Here is a 21,202-nt window from a genome sequence, read left to right on the forward strand (position 1 = left end):
GTCTTCATCACCCGCATGTGCCTCTGGACTGACATGACTGCCTTTGATTGCAGGCGCTGTTGCTTCAACATTTGGCCCTCGAGCCCCAAGAAGACACCATGGCCGTCAGTGGGTGCTGGTGGACTCTGGACACGCGACCTGCGGCGCCCTCTTGCTTCCGTCTGTGCTGCCTGTGAGGTGTGGGGCACAGTGGCATGGCTCCCTTCCTGGGGCCCGGTGCGGTCTTCTGGGCCCATGCTGTCGTCTGACGAGGTGTCTAAGGCTCGTAGCCTGGCTGCTGGACGCCTCCTCATTCTCACACCTGCAAGCGGAGATGTGGCCGGTGAATCGAACATGAGTGGCGATGCTGGCTCTGGTGGTGGTGATGCTGGCTCTCGGTGAGGTGATGCTGGCTCTGTGTGCGGCGAGGCTGGCTGTGTTGGTGGTGCGGCTGCCAGTGGGCCTGCTCCCTGGTCTGCACTTGTGCTGGCTAGAGGTGATTTATGTGGCCGGTGTGCCGTCTCTCCTGCAGCATGCCCTGTCCTGCATGATGTCACATCTGTGGACAGAAATACAACATTGGCTCAGTGTCCCCGAAGGGCTGCATTGCAAGCGTCACAATAAATCATTTCACATTCCAATATGTCCCCTGTCTCCTTGTGCCTCGAGTGCGTGACATGCCTTGTTGCCCTGTAACATTTACGTCATGGTTGGTGTTGCCCTGACTACATCTCCCGGAATGCATTGCCTGTCTGCACTGACACGTGTGGACTGCAGTGTGATTCTCGTTTCACAATGGGGGATGTGGGATAGGGGTAGGGGGGGCAACATTGCTGTGCTGTCGTCTTACCTTGGTGTGTTGCGGCTCTGGCAGAGCTGTCGGCGTCCCCAAGACCCACGACGCTCTCTTGCTCGATTGTGGCCGCCACCAGCTCCTCCAGTTCGGTGAGGGCAGGTGCCCTGTTGGTTCCACCTCCGGTCTGGCTGGCCTCCTTCTGGATGTCGCCCATCTTCCTCTTGGTTACAATCCTGAGGTCATACCAGCGCTTTTTGAGGACCTCAATGTCCCTGTGGGTCACTCCCACAGCATTGACCTGCGCCTGGATGGCCAGCCATATGTTGCGCTTTTCAGCCTCAGGCACTTGCAGGGATTGCCTTCCAAACAGCTTCTGGTGCTGCTTCACCACCTCCTCCACCAGCACCTGGAGTTCCTTGGGGCTAAATTTCAGCTTCCTCCTCCTTTCCCCTCCGTCTCTCTGTGTTCTCTGGCTGGACATGCTGTTCGTTTACCCGCTCGCACATGCAACGGCTCCCTGCCTCTCCTCTGCACTCCAAGCCTCTCCAGGGTCGGCTGATTATGTACACCTGCCTGGGTGTGGCCACTTCGGCTAATGATGTACACCTGCCTGGGTGTGGGCACTGCCTGGTTGGGTGGGCTGTCGTTGCACTGGATTGGCTGTTTCGTCAAGTCATGTGATTTGATTTACCGAATCCGTACATACCGATTCGGTATTTACCGATTCGGTAAATACCACCTCGGTATTTACCGATTCGGTGAATTCCGATTCGTATTTACCGACTGTTACCGAATCGGTAACTGTTACCGAATTTTTACCTACATATAACTTACCGATTCTAATTTACCGATTCGGTACGGCTCGGTATTTACGAACCGGTAAAATTTATTTACCTACATGAGGCCCTAAATGCAATTCAGCCAAGCCCTGACTCATTAAGGAAAGACAGTAAACACATCAATCACCCCCTGGTGGCCGTCTTAAAGAATGCACATCCGCAGCCCCTGTCCCTCAGAAGCCAGATAGAAAATACACAAACCTAGCAGAAGCGCACAGGATGGCTAAGCATGAAAATACCTACTATCTAAAAGTGGTATTTTCAAACACAGAATGTAAAAATCACCCTCACTAAAAGATGCATTTTAACATTCTGAGTTCAAGCATACTAAACGTTACCTTGTTCCCAGGGTAGTTAGGCTTATAAGGTGTTATAAGCAAACTCCCCATTCTATGCTATGGGAACAGATAGCCTTGCAATAGTGAAAAATCAAAATTGGCAGTATTTCACTATGAGGACATGCCACACACACCAGGGCATGTCCTACCTTTCACATACACTTCACCCTTCCCACAGGGGTACCTTGGGCCTACCTCAGGGGTGACTAACATGTAAGAAAAGGGAAGGTTAGGGCCTGGCAAGTGGGTTCACTTGCCAAGTCGACATGTCAGTATTAAACTGCGCACAGACACTGCAGTCGGAGGCCTGAGTTACATTTACAGGCTGCTTATGAGAGTGGCACAATCAGTTCCGCAGGCCCACTAGCAGCATTTGATTTGCAGGCCCTGGGCACACACAGTGCACTGTACTAGGGACTGACTAGTAAATCAAATAAGCCAATTATGGAAACACCAATCCATAACAACAATTCATAGGGAGAGCATGTGCACTTTAGCACTGATCAGCAGTGGTAAAGTGCCCAGTCATAAAACCACCAACAACAGGTCAGAAAACAATGCAGAAGTAAGGCAAAATGTTCTGGGATGAAGCTGCAAAAAGTGCCAAGTCCATCACTGCCACCCAATCCATTCTTATAGAATGGGGGCCTGAAATAGTCTGAATTGTCACACTTTTAGGAGTGTGATGGTTAGTAGTTGTGTTGTTACTATCATTGGCAGCATAGCAGGGGCAATGTGTGGTGGAAGCAGCAGTGGCCTATTAACGAGAGCTCTGGCACTATTTTTTTTTAATTAAGCACTGTTTATAATAAAGAGATTTAGTTAGCATCAGAGCAAGAGGCTATCACTGTTGTCAATCGGCGCTCTCCTCCTCCCCTTTCATTCACCCCCAAGTCCCCCAGACTGAGGACTGGCAGAGAAGGCATGAATCTGGCACGGACTACGCAGGCGGATACTCAGAAGTATGGATTCCATTTCTACTGGGACGTGTCACTTGTAAGTAAAGCAGATGTTTTTGTCTGGCTGGGATCGCCTCTCACTGCTACCAAGTAGCGCGAAAACAGTTCCTGGCAGTGACACTTCCTCTGAGTAAAAGGTGCGTGCAGCCAATCTGTGTCTTCGTTAGAAACACGGGCAGCAGAAACATTCGTGTGAGGATATACATGTTTTTGGGTTTGAATGGATTAGCTAACGTTTTCCAAAAACAGCTGCCCCACGCTGAAGGGAACGTGCCTCGGAAACTGAATCAAGGCGAGCAAATTAATTTATAGTGTACATAGGTTGTTAAACTATTAAGAATCTGGCCGTTCTGGGCTGTGTCGCAGTCTCAGACTGGCGACTAGCGAGCCAAACCCTGAATTACTAAACAGCGCCGTAGAAATCCCCCACGGATGCCAGGAATGTCCTGGGCATGAGGTTTAATAAAATATGTGGAGCGGCATTTCTGTCTGAATTTAATTAATTCTGGGTAGCTCAGTGGCAACTCAGTTTTATAAATGGCTTGGTGAAGAATGATGTTAAAGCAACAGTAGGGTGGAGTGTAGCTCTGTAAAAAAAAACCTTTTCCTACTCAACGTGTATGCACCTCTTTGTGTCAAGTGTACAGTTATTACTGGAGAAAAATAGACATATACAGTGAGGCCGCTGTTCATCCCTACATTTATTGATAGTTTGAACGAAAGTTAAAGTCCCTTCAAAAACATAACCAATAATTAATTATTTACAACACTGATAAAACCAAGTGGGTGGCAGGGTGGAGACTTTTAGGTGCTGGGTGGGGTTGGGTGGTGGTTCTCCCGAGGGAGGAGTTTTGTTTTTGGTGGTGCCTGTCTAACGTTGAACCTTTTCTTATCTGAAAAATTCAATAAACAATTATTGAAAGCTAAAAACGATTTATTCGTTTTAAAAAACGCACACAAAAAAAATACTTTTCAGAAGACTCATTTTCTTTTAATGAATACTGCAAAAAATGTTGTTGCCTCCTGGCTATTGCTGTTTGCATTGAGTTTCAGACCTGGATGAAGGCTGGAGGCTCGTGCTCATGCTACATGGACCACATGACCACAGAGCAGATCCTCCAGTGAAGCTGAGACCCTTCTCAACTCCATGTACCAGATTATCAGCTTCAATTGGAGTAGATGTGTAGGGCTGAGGAGCATCATGTGGGAGGTATCATCCTGGTTGATCCCATAGTCATCTACCCGCTGGTTACTATGAACATTACCCTCCTCCCTAGTTGCCATATCTCCAGACTGGTCTTAATGCGCAAAGTTCTAAATTCCGACAGGGGTCCTTGAGTTTGAACAACCGGCTCCAAATTAAGGCTGGATCCATGCTAGATTTAGGTTCATTTACGACCCCTTTCACGTTGGGCATCTCATTGCAACCATCTAGGGGCGCTGCCATAATTTACAAAAGAGTGCCAGTGCTGAAGCTCTGCTCAGAAGCCCACGGCTAGTGCAATTAAACTGTGGCACGCCGGATACCAAGACTGCGTAGTTTTAAATACACCTCACGCCTCTTTAATCCACTACCAGACGCTCTTGCGCCTTTATCTAGCTCTGAAGGTTCCTACTTTTTCCCTTCGTGACAGTTTTACCGTCTTTCTCTTCCTCCAGCCATCAAATCTATGTGCTTTTCCATTCCTTGCTTTCAGTAAATATCTGATTTGTAAAATTAAGTGCGAGTCCCCAAAAATAAATCCTGGTGGCCCCCACCATCTCGATTTAAGCAGTGTCTAGGGGACCATTTCAGCGTTCTCTAAAGTTCTACAAAACAGAAATCTTTTCTTTTTTTTTGAAGCTGCAAAGGTTTCTTTAAGGAACACAAGGTGATTTAAAGAAAAGTGTTTGTTTGGGAATGCCGTAATATGGATGGTGGTCTGTTGTACCTTGTACGGCACTATCTCTATGATTGCAGCCAATCACAGAGGACCGCAAATTTCCTATTAATTAGTTGGTTTGTTCTGTGACTCTCATCCTTGCCATTTGGAATTTTGTTAACTGACCTGTTAGTACACGTCTGTACACAAAATACGATTCCATTTGCCAAAGGTGGTACGTAAATTGCGACCACTTTTTGCAAATAGAACAATAGTACTCAGTTCCTAAAGTCTTTGCCGGAGTAAACACATTATAAACAAAACACAAGCTGGCTATGCGTTGTAGACATGAATCTTGTCATACACACCTACAAAGCAACATCGTGCAGAGGGATGTGGCTTTGATACTTTTCACCTGTTCTAGCCCAGCTGACACAGTCCACAGCAACACAGCGTAACAATGGAATTCGTGTTAATGAACAGGGCATTTCTCATGAAATATTATGAAATGTAAACTTTCATGTGCAAGACTATATTAACATAATTGATGGAGTGCTAAAACGTATTCCTGATTTGAGCGACAAAAGAAGTCTCTCACTCAGCTTGTATTGCCCGGGACTTTGCTGCTCCTTGGGTCATAAGAATTGATAACTGTCGGAAATCGAATACTTACGAACCTGTGAAAACAATGTCTGATGTCTTTTTAAATAGCAAGTTCTAATAGTCTCCACATCCCTGCAGTCATAAAGGAACAGTATGAGGTGTGCTAATATTATGTTGTTTTTAAATCTGCAGCCATCCCATAGCTCTGGGTTTCGATTGCGTGCCTCGTGCCTGCTTACCTGGTGGTGCCACCCCTCCCATATCTAGATCGGGTTAGGTCCGGCGTTGAAGTGTCATGATGGCTGTGGTCAAAATCCTTCAAGGATGATTTCCTTACATTATATGAACCCCTTACCAACAGAGGGCAGATCGGTGCCATCCCAGAAACGAAGGATAAAGTGGAAACTTTTATCGAGTCATATCGTCTTGGTTGCATGGGGGTGCTACTGCACTCGCTTGCCACATGACCATTTACTCAGTACAACGCCCCCACCTCGATTTCTCTGAACGAAAACAAGCATTTGCAATGCAATAGGTCTCGCATTCACGCGAGTTTGAGCTATTGGCATTGTAAATGACAATGCCTTTTATTCATGTTTTGGGTTTTAAAACATAGATAAAAGGCATTGTCATTTACAATACCAATAGCTTAAACTCTCCCAAATGCGAGACTTATTGCATTGCAATAAAGGGCCTTCACGACCGCTGATTAGATTGTAAATATCAGAGTAAGAGATCGGCCTGCGATGTCTTTAAAGTACTGATAAATAGTGCAGTGAAGAAGATGTGTAAGTCTTGTAAATTACATAGACACAAAGTGTGACGTGAGAGTTGCATATGATCTGAGCTATAAACACTAAAAAAACGCTCCATCACCTTTCGCTCTGTGATTACACAATCGTGGCTCAGGAGGAAGAGCGGGGGCGGGTGCTATTTCCTGCCCCCTCCGTGATTTGAGTGTGCAGTGTGGCATTATGTAATGTCTTTGCTATCTTTGGCCTAATAAAAAACACTCCAGCTGTAGTTGGGCCCTGGATTCACCCCCTGGTCCAGGGTGAGCTGTGCTTTATGGCAGGCATGGAGGGAGGGATGGTCTTGGCTGCAGCTCCAGCCTCGTACAGTGCCCCTGCTATTACTAGTGAGTGAGAGGCACTGAGGTGATGGTAATGGTATTGGTGGTGGTGGTATTGGTATTGGTAATGGTGGTATTGGTAGTGGTGGTATTGGTTGTGGTGGTATTGGTGGTGCTGGAATTGGTGGTAGTGGTATTGGTAGTGGTGGTGGTGGCATTGGTGGTATTGGTGGTGGTGGTATTGGTGGAGTTTGTGGTATTGATGGTGGTGGTATTGGTGTTGGTGGTATTCGTATGGGTGGTGGTGCTGGTATTGGTGGTGGTGGTACTGGTATTGGTGATGGTACTAGTATTAGTGGTGGTGGTATTGGTGTAGGCGGTATTGGTATTGGTGATGGTGGCATTGGTGGTGGTATTGGTATTGATGTGGTGGTACTGGTATTGGTGGTGGTGGTATTGGTGGTGGTATTGGTATTGGTGATGGTGGTATTGGTGGTGGTATTGGTGGTATTGGTAGTATTGGTGGTGGTATTGGTGGTGGTGGTATTGGTAATGATGGTGATATTGGTGGTGGTGGTATTGTTATTGGTGGTGGTTGTATTGGTGGGGGTATTGGTGGTGGTGGTATTGGTATTGGCAGTGTTATTGGTGGTGGTGGTATTGGATTGGTGGCAGTGGTATTGGTGTTGGTGGTATTCGTGGTGTTGGTATTGGTGGTGGAATTGTTGGTGGTGGTATTGGTGGTGGTGATGGTATTGGTGTTGGTGGTATTGGTCATGGTGGTATTGGTGGTGGTATTGATGGAGGTTGTGGTGGAGGTGGTGGTATTGATGGTGGTGGTATTGGTGGTGGTGGTACTGGTGGTATTGGTAGTGGTGGTATTGGTAGTGGTGGTATTGGTGGTGGTATTGGTGGTGGTGGTATTAGTGGTGGTATTGGTGGTGGTGCCATTGGTATTGGTGGTGGTATTGGTATTGGTGGTGCTGGTATTGGATTGGTGGTGGTGGTATTGGTATTGGTGGTGCTGGTATTGGATTGGTGGTGGTGGTATTGGTGGTAGTGGTATTGGTGGTGGGGGCATTGGTGGTGGTGGTGTTCGTGGTGGTGGCATTGGTGGTGCTTGTATTGGTGGTGGTGTACATGGTGGTATTGCTGGTGGTGTATTGGTGGTATTGGTGGTGGTGGTATTGGTGGTGCTGGTGGTATTGGTGGTGGTGGTGGTGATATTGGTGGTAGTATTGGTGGTGGTGGTATTGGTGGTGGTGGTATTGGTGTTGGTATTGGTGGTGGTATTGGTGGTGGTGTTATTGGTATTGGTGGTGGTGGTGGTATTGGTGATGGTGTTATTGGTGTTGGTGGTGGTATTGGTATTGGTGGTGGTAGGGGTTTTGGTGGTGGTATTGGTGGTGGGGGTATTGGTGGTGGCGATGGTGGGGGGATTGGTGGTGGTGGGATTGGTGGTGGTGGTATTGGTGGTGGCATTGGCATTGGCGGTGGTATTGGTAGTGGTATTGGTGATGATATTGGTGGTGGTGATATTTCTGGTGGTATTGGTAGTGGTATTGGCGGTGGTGGGATTGGTGGTGGTATTGGTGGTGGTGGTATTGGTAGCGGTGGTGGTGTTGTCGTTAATAAAACCGCTTCAACCCATCAGGTGGCTTTAGTACAGATGACATGTTACACAGATTTGCTGTTGTGAGCTTCAGCCCAATAGCACAGGATTATGTGCTACCTGGAATTCACATGACTTAATTCACTATTCATTTCTAAATCCATTTTACTTGGGAGGAGGTTTGAAACAGACACCAGATAATGCCAGGTTAAAGTGATTGAAATCAGGCGCCCGTGTTATAGTAGCAGCTGTGCTGCTTAAAAAAACACAAGCGGTTTCAGCTGAAGCATCGCATGTTCGGCCTGCAGTAAGAGAAACCCAATAAAGTAAATAGTGCTTACAGACTAAATAACAGGTCCCGTGAAACAACAGAAGTAAAGGGGCCAGTCACCATTGGAGGGTTCAAATGAAGACAAGGCCGTCCTAAGGAGGAACTAACAAGCCTATTAACGAATCCGAAAGCAGCATTTACGAAAGACAATGACACACTCCAATGAAAAATATGGGTGGAGACTGGGCGTGGCTTCTCTCCCATACTCTACTACAGCAGTCTTTCAGAGCGAGCAGCGTAGGCGGACTGAGTTAGGCTTGACCTAAAAACATGGAAACAAGTAATGATGCCATGACTAGATAGTTTGTTTTACTCACTTCTGTTTGGATTCAGTGGTGCGAATTATAATTATCATCAAGCTAAAACAAAGTTTCCCAAAGCGATGGGAATACAGGAATCAATATGGCTCCAATTGTGAGTGGCCTGTTATTCAGACCCTTTCGCAAACAATTATTTTTTCTGTGGATGCAATCACAAGTTTAGCAATATTTTTTTTTTTTTTTTTTTTTTTTAAAGCCGTTTATTACAGAATCCAAAAAATATACAAAGATGGGCCTACAACCTCCAGGCCCGCCGCTAGCACACAGAAGGAGCATATAATACAGACAGTAGAACGCACGCTGCGGCAGAAGGAAATTCACAGTAGTTGAAAGAGGCGTTGGTAGCCACACCATCCGGACCCCACACAACGGCTTCATTTTTATATAAATAATCAACAAAAAACAAGTCCACAAGGCAACCCACAGTCAGAAATAACAGCATGTGCTCCCCTAGGGGGGGGACCCCACTGACCCATAGGAATATCGAAGGGGGGAAAGGTCAGGACGGGGACTAAGTAGACTCACAGAAGTTTAGCAATATTTACTGCACCCCCCTCAATGTTCTGCAGGTGAATTTCGGCAGGTCAAGCCTGCCAAAAGTTACTCACAAAAAATGCCTAGTAAAAGTTGGTACATGTGGATTTGGCTCTGAAAGCACCGAATATGCAGGTTATTCCCCCTTTTGGCTAGGGAAAACCTATAATAAAAGTTATTTATCAAGACTGATAAGTACCATTTCCCAGAGTATTCATTTTATAGGCCGATACACTCTTCCCCCACATTACCACGCATAATGAGAGCCTTTGAATAAGTTCAAGAAAGTGTGAGGATTTACCATGCAGAATGAGCTAAATTAGCAATTTTATGATATTACATGTCGAAATAAAGCTTTGTTGATTGATTGAAATTAGCAATACTGTTAAAAACAACTGATCCTGCTGTTAAGAGAATATGATGAGGACGTTGCTTGTTGGGGGGGCGTGAAATATGAGTAGTATATGAGAACCTGAGGTATTACATTTGTGTAGTGAAAGACTTATAGTATATCCCAGGAGCTCAATGTTTGCTTGCTTTAGTTGATATGGATAGAAATTGTAACCAAATTTCTTAAGATTCTTTTTCTTTCTGTTTTTCCAGGGACTAAGCAAAAGCTTCCTGAAAAGCATAGCATGCGTGCCCCTCAAATTCTTAGTCTCCACAGAGTCTACATACAGACAAGACAAGAAAAGCGCATCAATTTCACCATTGGAAGCCGGGCCTACCTGCTTCCCAAGACATCAATCATAATAAAGTGTCCTGTACGACGGTTCCCCAAATCCTTCATCCAGTGGGACAAAGATGGCAAGCCTCTGACCAGCTCTAAAAGGATTGGCATAACCAAATCCGGGTCCTTGAAGATACATAATCTTGAAGCTAGTGACATTGGTGTGTACAGATGTGCCGCCGGGTCGGTTTATGATACCTTTGTTCTGAAACTGATAGGCACAGATAACCGGTTATTAGATCCACCAAGATTTGAAAAGCGCATACATCAGCATGGGGGCATGGACCACAATGAAGCTACCAGCATAGGATCGAGATGGAATAAAATGAGCCCCATGTGGAAAATGTGGAGTGAAAAAAAGGATCTGTACCTAGACGATAGTCGAGCTGACCATGAAACGTTCATGAGAAACCTAGAGACGCTGGTCACAAATTCAGCAGAAGCCTACGGATCCCATGAGTTTGAGAATAAGAGATTGGAAGCGGCTGTACTCGAAGGAGCTTACAGCATGGACGCCGTTCAGTTTGAAGCACTGGTGAAGAACATGAGTCAACTTGTTGACACTGGGGAAGTCAATGATGACCTGGCTTCACAGGTTATATCTCATTTGCTTGCTGAATTGTCTAGACCACTTCCCACAATTCGAAAATGGAAAGGGCCTCACCAGCAAAACGTATCAGACCTAAAGCTTACAGGCAAAACACCGAATGAGTCCGAGCTCATAAACAGTAAATCCAGGGAGAAGCCACTGTATAAGCACAAGGGACCAGTTATACAAAGGTGGAAACAAAGATTGGCGATTTCCTTTAACGCATCGTTAAATGTTTTCATTGGCCATACTGCCTTTTTGACAAATGCCACTGAAGACCTCACTATACACTGTGACGTTGAAGAGGCATTTAAACCTAAAATATCTTGGACAAAAGATGGTGCTGAAGTACAGCCTTCTGAAAAGTGAGTTGCTTCCTGAAATATGTGTTTCTGTTAATTTTATGTAACTCCTTATGCTGCTTACTTGCCTTTCAATTGGCTGGAGGATTTCTTAGTACGATGCTGGGGCTTGATGTTCTTATGTACCTTTTGTTGTTTGTAATGACCTGAGTGATTTCTAGGCAGTGTTGCGAGTGATGCATTCATTTCCATCACAGGTTTTACGATCTATTGATGTGTTTCTTCAGAGTGTATCTTCTACATTATGGTCGTTAGGACTGGTGGATGCTCCCAGCTTTGATCTGAATGGTTATTGAAAGATTTATTTACTGTCTAAACAATAAATACATTCAAGCTTGTGCATAATAATGCACTAGGAAGTGTTACCAAATGAATCCATGTTTCCCCTCTTGCATAAGCATTATGTGGCATATTTACAATAACTGGCGCATCCCTGCATATCAGCAGGGATGCGCCAGTTATTGTGCGCCACAGCTCCGCCACCATCGATGCGCCGCATTTACAATACGGCGCACCATGGGGCAAAAACGGCACAGATGCGTGACGCATCTGTGCCGTAAAAGTGGTGCATTGCTGGAGTAGCGTCGCAAGCGTGACACAGCTCCAGCAATGTTCTGGGGGGCCCTATCTTGTTAATGCTGCGTCAATCCTTACGCCTGCTTCAGGCAGGCGCAGGGTTTTGACGCAGCATTGTCCTAAAAGTGACTGAGTGAAATCTTGTAGATTTTACTCAGCCACTTTTAGGAGGCGTTCCTGCATCGGAACACCCCCCCCTGCGCAGTAACGCCTACATGTGGTGCAGGGCTTTACAACGTGACGCATCTCCCAGATGAATCACTTTGTAAGTACCCGGCACCATGGCGCAGGATTTGCGCCGTCGCTGCGTCACAAAAGTGACGCAACGGCGGTGTAAATGTGGCGCAAGGGGTTTATAAATCTGCCCCAAAGTATTTTGTCAACTGAGGACTGCTAGTCAACTCCTATCAGAAATAGTGGTCTGAGCCCATGTGTATGTTAGTACTTATCAACAGACACGGCCAGACACACTAAAATCTGTGTGTTGGATCCGGGGTGCTATCAGTAATACAGCAGGTACAGTGGCACCGGTACCCAGAGGAGTGAAGGGACCCTTAGACCTCAGGGAATCCATTTTCATTACTTGCACTGGGGCACATAGCACTATATCTATCCCACTGTTAGACATTTATGCCTTTCACAATAGGAAAATCTTTTACCTATTATCAGACAGCACAGTTGAGCCTTTTGTGTACTTTGTGTGTTATGGAAATGCGATTTTATTAGGAATTCTTCCTAAATTCGAGGGCATGTTTAGTGAACTGCTATTGAAAAAATACATGATTTTCCAACTGTTATCCTTCCAAATTAAATAATTGTCCACAGTGAGTAGTTAAAATAAAGTCTAATAGAATTATTTTAACACGCCACACATCACAGCGGTGCATTGAAAGGGTGCTGCACTGCTACGTCAACGTAACAGTGCCATGCGGTACACTTTCAATTTCTTTTTGAAAATAAATAATGCAATGACCCCTCCCCAACCCCTTCACCATGGGAGTTTTCTCCCATGGCATGGGGTGATTGAAATGTTTTTACTTTCATTTACCGTCATGTTTTGGATGGTGATAAGCGAAAGTAAAAACTTGCCATTTATTTGTCCAATCTGAATGGGCGGACAGATTAATGGCGGGGATAGAGTATTCTATGCCGCTGACATACTGATGATCTGCCACGTCCTAAATGAGGCAGGCGGACTGTCAATATGGTGGAAAGTGTACCTTTACAACTGAATACCCTTTCTGCCGCATTCTAAATTAGGCCCAAAGTCCTCACACAGAAACCTTCACCGGCCGAAGGCCCGAAAAGTATCCGGCCATCAGGTGACCTTCTATGTGCATGAAATTCAAATTTTTCCCACTCTGAGCTTTCCTGCCCCATGAAGGCCTCATCCAGTGGGTATCTGACAAAATGGAGCACTTTTTGACCACAGCCTGCTGCCTTCACTGACTCAGGATTTTTAGCTTGTATTCCAGAGACTATGTCCAAAGGTAAAGCTTTTCACCTAGATGAAAAGGATCACCTATTTCTGACCCTTGCTCCATCGTGGTCAACCTTAAACCTTACCCATGTCATGGTGAAGGGCAACCAGATGACCACAGTTGGCCCTTAATTGTTTTTGGTGCTATTTTGAACCTTATACTTTACACATTCATAACTCCAGTTCTACTTATTGGATGTTTGTCATTTTGGTGGCATTTTATGTATTACAATTTACTCTTTTTCTGAATTGGTTTGAGATTTTTCTTGTTCTTATGTTTTGACTTTATTACTGTTTGAGTACTTCATAAATATATAAGCATTACCTCTCAGTTAAGCCTGTATGCTTTGTGCCGTAGCTACCAGGGGGTTGAGTTTGGGTTAATTTAGTGACTTTGGTGGGTCACCCGGACAAGAATTGTGGATATTTTTTGAAGTGGGTACTCACCCTCTGAACTAATACTCCACTTTCTTCCACATATCCATAAAATATTTGCAAAGTAGGCATACTCAAAGAGAGTCTTAAAAGTTTGGCTTGGACAATATGAAGAATATTTGGTCACCTCTTGAAAAGTAGTAAATTTGAGTATTCATTAGTAGTAACACATGCATATCTCATACTTGCATGGCAGCCTACCTTACACCTAACATGGGTTACACTCAAGTGTAGGAAAGTGTGCAACAATTTATCCAGGATGTGTGTAGGAAAATAATTGACATTGACAAAAAATATTATTTAGAGGAAGTAGCAAAAACGAATTAATCTGCTAATCTGCGTTGCATACTGCCCCACACATTATATTAGGAAAAGTCATAAATTGCCAACATGCCTACAAACGCAAGTCTGTGTACTTTATGACATAAATATTATGCATGTTAGGAGAGAGGTAATATATAGATGAATATACAAACATATAACAATTTTGCATATACATAAATGTTGATTAGTTAGTAGGGATTTAATACTAGTGTTTAACCCTTTGTGTGCGGAGGACGGCCCTGTGCCGTACTCTGCACAAGTCCTCGTATGCTGAGGACGGCTATGTGCCATCCTCGCACCCGAGGCAGAAAATCCCTCTGGTTCCTTTTACAGCCTCGGGAGCTAGGGAAGAGCTCCCCCAATACCCAAGGCTATTTAAAAAATTGTTTAAATGATGATCAGTTCACATGACGCGCTGACATCATTACAATGAAAACAAAAGTGAAATGTGCCAATCGGCTCATTTCACTGTCACTTCAAAGGTGCTCCGGGGAATATCTCAGCCCCCCAAGCACCGATACAGATGGGAGGGATATCATTGGAATGAAGAGACTCTCTCCTTTGAAATGGTACTTTTCCCTTGTGGATCCCTGCTTGGGGATTGCCACAGAATGGCAATACTTGAGCAGGGATCCACTTAACTAGACACCAGGGACTCTTTTTGAAGGGGGGGAGCTGCCCCCTCGCAATGGGCTAGTGCTTCCACGGGCCTAGTGCACTCGACAGGCGCAAATCAAACCACAGTCAATGATAGTTGATCTACGAGACTACCATTGACCTTGGTTTGATGCTTACGTGTCGCGTGCACTAGACCCAGCCACACAAGTCAGGTAGCATTTTTATCGGGATAAGGGTGACAAAGCTGGGTGGAAGGAATTTTGTGGCTACCTGCTGACTCGAGAAGTTTACATCACAGAAATGCAAGGAAAATGTGCAATTTTAGGCAAAGTTTGAGATTTGCAGGTCACTGTGGGTAATAAAACCTTGTAGGATCCATTTGCAACATACCATCCTGGACTTCCCTGGGTATCTAGTTTTTAAAATGTACAGGTTTGCTAGGCTTCCCTTGGTCATGACTGAGTAAGGACCCAAACCTCACAACTAGCCACTTTGCAAAAAAAGGGTCAGTTTTGTTTGGAAAAATGTTATGTATCCATTTTGCTCTTTGGGCCATTTCCTGTCGCAGGCATTATGGCTACCCACAGAAGTGAGGTACCATTTTTGTTAGAAGACCTAGGGAAAAGCTGGGTAGAAGGAATTTTGTGGATCCTCGCAATTCTAGAACTTACCATCACAGAAATATGAGTAAAATTAGTTTTTTTAGTCAAAGTTTGAGGTTTGCAAGAGATTCTAGGTAAATCAACCTGGTGAGAGCCACGCAAGTCACCCCATCCTGGATTCCCCTAGGTGTCTAGTTTTCAAAATTGTACAGGTTTGCTAGGTTTCTCCCTAGGTACCAGTTGAAATAGGGCCCAAAATCCACTGCTACCCACTTACCAAAATACAGTCTGTTTTGAATGGAAAAATGTGATATATCCATGTTGCTTTTTGGGCCATTTCTTGTCACTGCCACTAGGCCTACCCACACAAGTGAGGTACCATTTTTATCAGAAGACTAGGCGGATGCTGGGTGGAAGGAAGTTTGTGGCTCCCCGCAGATTCTACAACTTTCCATCACAGAAAGGTGAGGAAAATGTGTCTTTTAGTCAAAGTTTGCAGTTTGCAAAAGATTCTGGGTAAACCAACCTGGTGCGAGGCATACAAGTCACCCTATCCTAGATTCCCCTAGGTGTGTAGTTTTAGAAAATGTACAGTTTTGCTAGGTTTCCCTACGTCCTGCCTGAGCTAAGGCCCAAAATCCACAGCTACCCACTTTGCAAAAATTGGGGCAGTTTTGAGTGGAAAAATATGATGTATTCATGTTGCATTTTGAGCCATTTCCTGTTCCGAGCATTCGGCCTACCCACACAAGTGAGATACCATTTTTATCCAAAGACACATCGAAGTTTAGAATAGTAGGTTATTTTTTATTCCCAATTTGATTTTTGCATTTGTACCTTCCAAGTTGAAGCCAGAGTGTAAGAAAGAAGAATTATTTTTAAATACCCTCTGGATCATATTCTCTGCAGATATCTACAAATTCAGGGATGTACAAATAACCACTGTCCCTAAACTCCATACCTTGAGCTAATTTCAGCAATACATAGGTTACCTTGATACCTATTTTTTTACTCTACATATTTCACCATATGAATTGGTCTATCCTCAGTACACAATGAAAAATAATTGTATGGTGCAGTTCCATTTTTGGCTCTGGGTACCTCGGCTACTTGGAGAAACTACAAACCCTATATATCCCCACAACTAAAAGGGTCTACCAAGCGAAATGATACATTGCTTTTGTAAATCAGCCATCGTGACAAAAAGCTACAGATGAGAATATTGTCAGAAATTGCAATTTTTTCCTACTCGTTTTCAATTTTTCAATATTTATTAATTTCAAGAGTTACTTTTTTGGGGAAAAACTTGAGGGATCCACACATATGACTCCACGCTGAATTTGGACTTTTGTCTACTTTTCAGAAATCTGTGGCTTTCCTGGATCACCGCTGGTTTACACCACAAACTGGAAGTAGGTTGAAAGCACAAAAAATAAGAAAAATTGACTACCTCTTTGAAAAATGCCCAAACTGTGGTAAAACATTAGGTTTTTTGATTCAACTCTCCGTGTTACCGAAAGCTGGGAAGATAGTGACTAGCACATCAAACCGTTCTTTGATGCCATCTTTTATGAAAAGAAAACAGACACTTATCTGGAGCACTTCTTTCCTATTTTTCCTCAAAAACTCAAAATTTACATTTTGGCTTTTTTACTGGTTCCCTCCAGGAAAATCCACAAACCTTGAAAAAATACTTTAGAATCCCCAGGATGTTGGAACAAAGTACGCAGATTTGGCGTCGATACCTTATGTGGGCAAAAAGGTATGGAGGCATTAGCACAAACTAACCCAAATAGCCATAAAAAGGCTTAGCACTGGGGGGGGGGGCCTGGCAGCGAAAGGGTTACATAGTTTTGTCAAACGCCCTATAGTGATCTCCTTTTACTTCTTAGCACTAGACTACACAACAGTTTTGCGGTTTTCTAGGTTGATATCTGCTTTTTAACAAAGCATTGCTTTGTAGATTAGATTAAACTGTGTGATATTTTGTTTCAAAATTAACTTCTTTCAGTGTTATAGAAGGTCTCCCTGAGAACTTTATATTTTAACGTTAATGCAAAACAAGAAAAAAAGTTCTTGACTCTGATATAAATCTGTTGAACTGTTTTCTCTGGTGATTGACAGCTGGTGTAGGTTCTTGTTTATTTTTGGTCATGAATGGACTCCAGGCACACAGGTCGGTGTGCACAACACCACATTTTCACAGGTTTTGGGGCGAGCCCATTGACAGACACTTTTCACGGTTTTCGTGCAGAGCAGCTCCGTGACCCTAACAGAAGGCACAGCTTGAAAACACATTTATGCCGCTTCACACATTCAATGAAATACGTTTGCACCCAATGCTAACTGGTGATTTGTCTTCCCGGTGTTATGACTAAAAGTGCTATTAATTAAAGAAAAACATGGAAAAAATACAAATGGTGAAGATTTATATGAATGACATACTACAACACGTTTCACAAATGATTAATCGTGACATGTGGATAAGCAATATTGCATCGGCCAGCTTTGTCTTGAATGTGGTTAGGTGTGATGCGCCGTCATAATTTACATTTTAGCACCCCAGTGCCTTGATTTATGGTGTTCACTTATTTTATGGGCAATATTTTAACCAGCCCTTCTAGTTTCATGACAAAATGTAATCATTTCAGCATTAGCTGTCTTATCCCCCTTGAATGTCCCTGCTATTAGTGCAGCCGTAAAAAACTGAATTTGTCTAGTAAGGAATTTAGCCGGGTTTACATGACTGCAATGGGTAGCCACAGCACTCCGAACATACACATTTGGACACCTTTTCAAAGACGCTTCAGTATTTGTACAAGGATCACACTCTAGTTAGTGTTATAGTAATTTCATTTGATATATTCTGTCCCTTTTCTGGCAGCTGGGGATCCGTTCATTTTTATGGCTTTTCTGATTGTTGAAAAGTTCACCCATTGTGTTCACAATCTCTTTGTCATGCTGTGTCATGTTATGTTATGTCATACTATGCTATGTTATGCTAATTTGGCGGTGATCTCTGTATAGAAAAAATAGGAGCGGCGGAACCTGAGGTCTCACACGTAGATTTGGGAATAACATTTTGGAGTACCACTATAGTCCAACTTTATGTACTGTGAAATGTAGTTCGTGAATAGCCCCTTTAGAATCTATCAAACTCCTACTTCATGAGACATCAGAGGTTGATGCAGATTGTTTGCCTGCAGCAAGTTAAAGCTTATTATTTACAAGAAAATTATTTTTTTCAAATTTCAATATTAACAGAACACTGCCTGTTTACCTAATAATGTAATTAATGCATACAACTTTGCAAGATTCCATCAAAGTGTTCTCTCTCACCAACACAAACTAAAAAAAACCTGTTAGTCCAGTGGCGGCTGGCATTTAAGGAGGGTGGTGAGGCGGGGGGACAAAATTAAAAAATAAATAAAAATTCATACCTTCTTCCTGGCGCGACGTTCTTCTCCTCGCTCAGGTCTTCTCTCTGGGTGGGCACGCAGGGTCCAAGAAACTGCAGGAACCACTCCTCTCATGCTGCATGAGAGCAGCGCCCTAAATGGAGAGAGCAGCCTCTATCGCCGCTCCCGATGACTGGAGCCCTATGCTGTATCTAGCCCAGCTGTCTTAAGACAACTGGGTTAGAGAGGTTTAAACTGTGCCTGTCTGGATGGCCGTCGCAAGACAGTCGACCAAAAAGACATGCGCACTTAAACTTAAGTGTCCTGGATATCACTGCTTTCTGCTGCTGCCTGACTGACTGACAGCAGCAGAAATCAGAAAGCCCCGCCCCCTCACCCCCGTCCTAATGCTCGACTGGGGATGGGGGTTTGAAAAATAAAATGGTAATAAATTATCTTTATTACCATTTTATTTTTCTATCTTTGGTGGCAATTTTTTTAGTGGGGTGACACTCCTCCGCCTTAACATAAGTGCCGCATCAGGGTTAGTCACAGGAATGTAGCACTGGTACTAATGGCCATACTTCTTATACCTTGCACAGTTTCATTGTAAAGTTGAATTAAAGTTATCCACATTTGTTTTCAAATCCAAGCAATAGCTTGTAATTCTTCCCTTCATAGCTGTTTCAACAGCTTTAGAGCTAATGCGGGTTTCCAGCTTTCAAAACAATTGGCATACCCATTTTGTGCATGCTTCTAACAGAATAGGGCATGTACATTGTTGAACTTGGTCCTCTCTACAGGGTCACCCCCAAACATTTTGCCTTCACCCCTACTGTTTTGCTGAATTTGTTATTCCTGGCCTTAGGACTCTGTGCACTTTACCATTGCTAACCAGTGCTAAATTGTTTTCACTCACTCCTTAAAACATGGTAACATTGGCTTAAACCTGATTGGCATATTTAAGTGGTATACAATATAACCAGGGTTGGGGGTTGGTAAATAAAATGCTGCTGGTGGGCCTGCAGCACTTATTGTGCCACCCACTTAAGTGGCATCTTAAACAGGTCTCAGAGTTGCCATTTGCAGCCTGTTGTGAAGTTTAAGCTGCCAATTCGACTTGACAAGATAATTCTGTTGCCCAGCTTAAAACTATTTTGTTATTACATATGTCATATAAGGTAGGCTGTAGACAACCATAAGGACAGGATGCACTGGAATTAAAAAGGTGGACATGTACTTTTAAGTTTTGCATGCCTGGTAGCGAAAAACTCTAACATTAATGTTTTACTACTGTGAGGCCTACCTCTCCCATAGGATAACATTGGGTTACCTTATTACATTTAATGTGTTACCTTTTGTTTGGGAGCAGGTAGAAATATTATGTTCTGTGTCTAAAGAATTGTATTTCAAATCCTCTTTAAATGTAATTTTAGATTTTAAGTCACAGTTCTGAAAATGCCAATTTTAGAAAGTCTTGCTCTAAACATTTGGTACTTGCAACATGTTCCTGGGTCACATGACTAGATGTAGTTGGCAGTTGGCCTTTGTGTATTCCTCCCAAACAGATACACACTAGAGGGATTGGATTTTGGCAGGATGGGCCATCCAAGGCAGGAGGGGGCACAGAGTTGTGCACAGCCCCACTTTCACTTCAAAGACCTTGCTTCAGCTCACACACAAAGAACATCACACTATGCTATTGTGAATCCAGACACCTTGTCACCAGTGCAGGGAGGCAGGAAATTCCAGGCACTTTTGTTAGGGGGAAATCGCCAGTGGAGTGGAAGTTTCTTCCACTCCAGAGTTGGCACCAGGTATAAAAATAGAACTCTCAAACATACTCTTTAGTACACTCCTAGATCTGTGGATACTAAAGAAGAATGACTTCCCTGCTGCCAGAGGACTGCTCTGCTGCCTGAGCCTGCCCTTCTGTTTGAGAATGAAGGCTGGACCTGCTTTTTTCTACCCAGGCTATCTAAGTGACTCCAAGGTTCAGCTGACTGACCTCCTTTTCTGTGCTAGAGGGACACAACAAGTGCCAGAGGCATCCCTGCAACTGCCCAGTGGGCCTGCTGCACAGTGCCTGCCTGGACCTGCAACTGGACCTGTCATGCGTCATCATCTAGGCCAGGCTCATTGCTAGGTGGGTGCTGCAGTGCTCAGCAGGCCCTTCAAGAGGGGGCTCTTTGCCTGAGGTCTATTAACTACAAACTGCTGGAGGTTAAGCAAAATAGAGTGAGGTTCTGTACCTAGCTTGTGAGATGGCTTTGGCAGATTGGGGAGTAGGAGGATAAAATTGTCTATGGGTTGCCAAGTGTCAAAAGTTCTTTTGTTAAGGGAAACTCATGCCAAATGTAAAAATGCTTATGAAAACCTAAGGATCATCATTCACCCATCAGCAGTTTGAGTCAATAGATCTCTGACAAAGCGGGCTGGACACTGCAGCACAGCCCTGCCCAACAAGAAGTAGGGCCTGATGATGAAGCTTGCTACCTCAGTGTATGAAGGTGCATCCTTTAAGGGATGCTCCCCCTGTATGACCTTTACGGTCAACACCAGTGAGGTGTTGAACTCACAATGGAACAGCACTCCTTGATTGAAGATTGTCTACTTAGAAGAGAGAATGTGTGCTGGACTGCCCGATCTCCTCTCAAATCCCTCCAGTGTTTATGGGTACAGTTCAAGCTCTACATGTTTGTCAATAACTGAGAATTCTTCCTTTTATCAACATCTTGGAAAAATTCCTGATAGGAAATGAGTTCTGTTAGACCTGTCAGCCTTAGGGTGGCCTTCCCCCAAATATTTTGTCTTCCTCCTCCCTTTTTGCTGATCTCGGGTTT

The 21,202-nt window shown here is 44.1% G+C and overlaps 1 protein-coding gene across 2 annotated transcripts in view; it reads left to right on the plus strand.

The window, feature by feature from the left end:
• Positions 1-21,202, plus strand: part of ADAMTSL3 (ADAMTS like 3) — a 2,432,792-nt gene that overhangs the window by 1,989,324 nt on the left and 422,266 nt on the right. For both annotated transcript variants that reach the window (XM_085644288.1, XM_085644289.1), the window contains exon 21: positions 9,849-10,929. In XM_085644288.1, the coding sequence (XP_085500414.1) occupies positions 9,849-10,929 (1,081 nt within the window). The remainder of the gene's footprint in view (positions 1-9,848; positions 10,930-21,202) is intronic.

This window comes from Triturus cristatus, chromosome 3_1 (genome assembly GCF_964204655.1).
Source record: "Triturus cristatus chromosome 3_1, aTriCri1.1, whole genome shotgun sequence".
Lineage (NCBI taxonomy): Eukaryota > Metazoa > Chordata > Amphibia > Caudata > Salamandridae > Triturus > Triturus cristatus.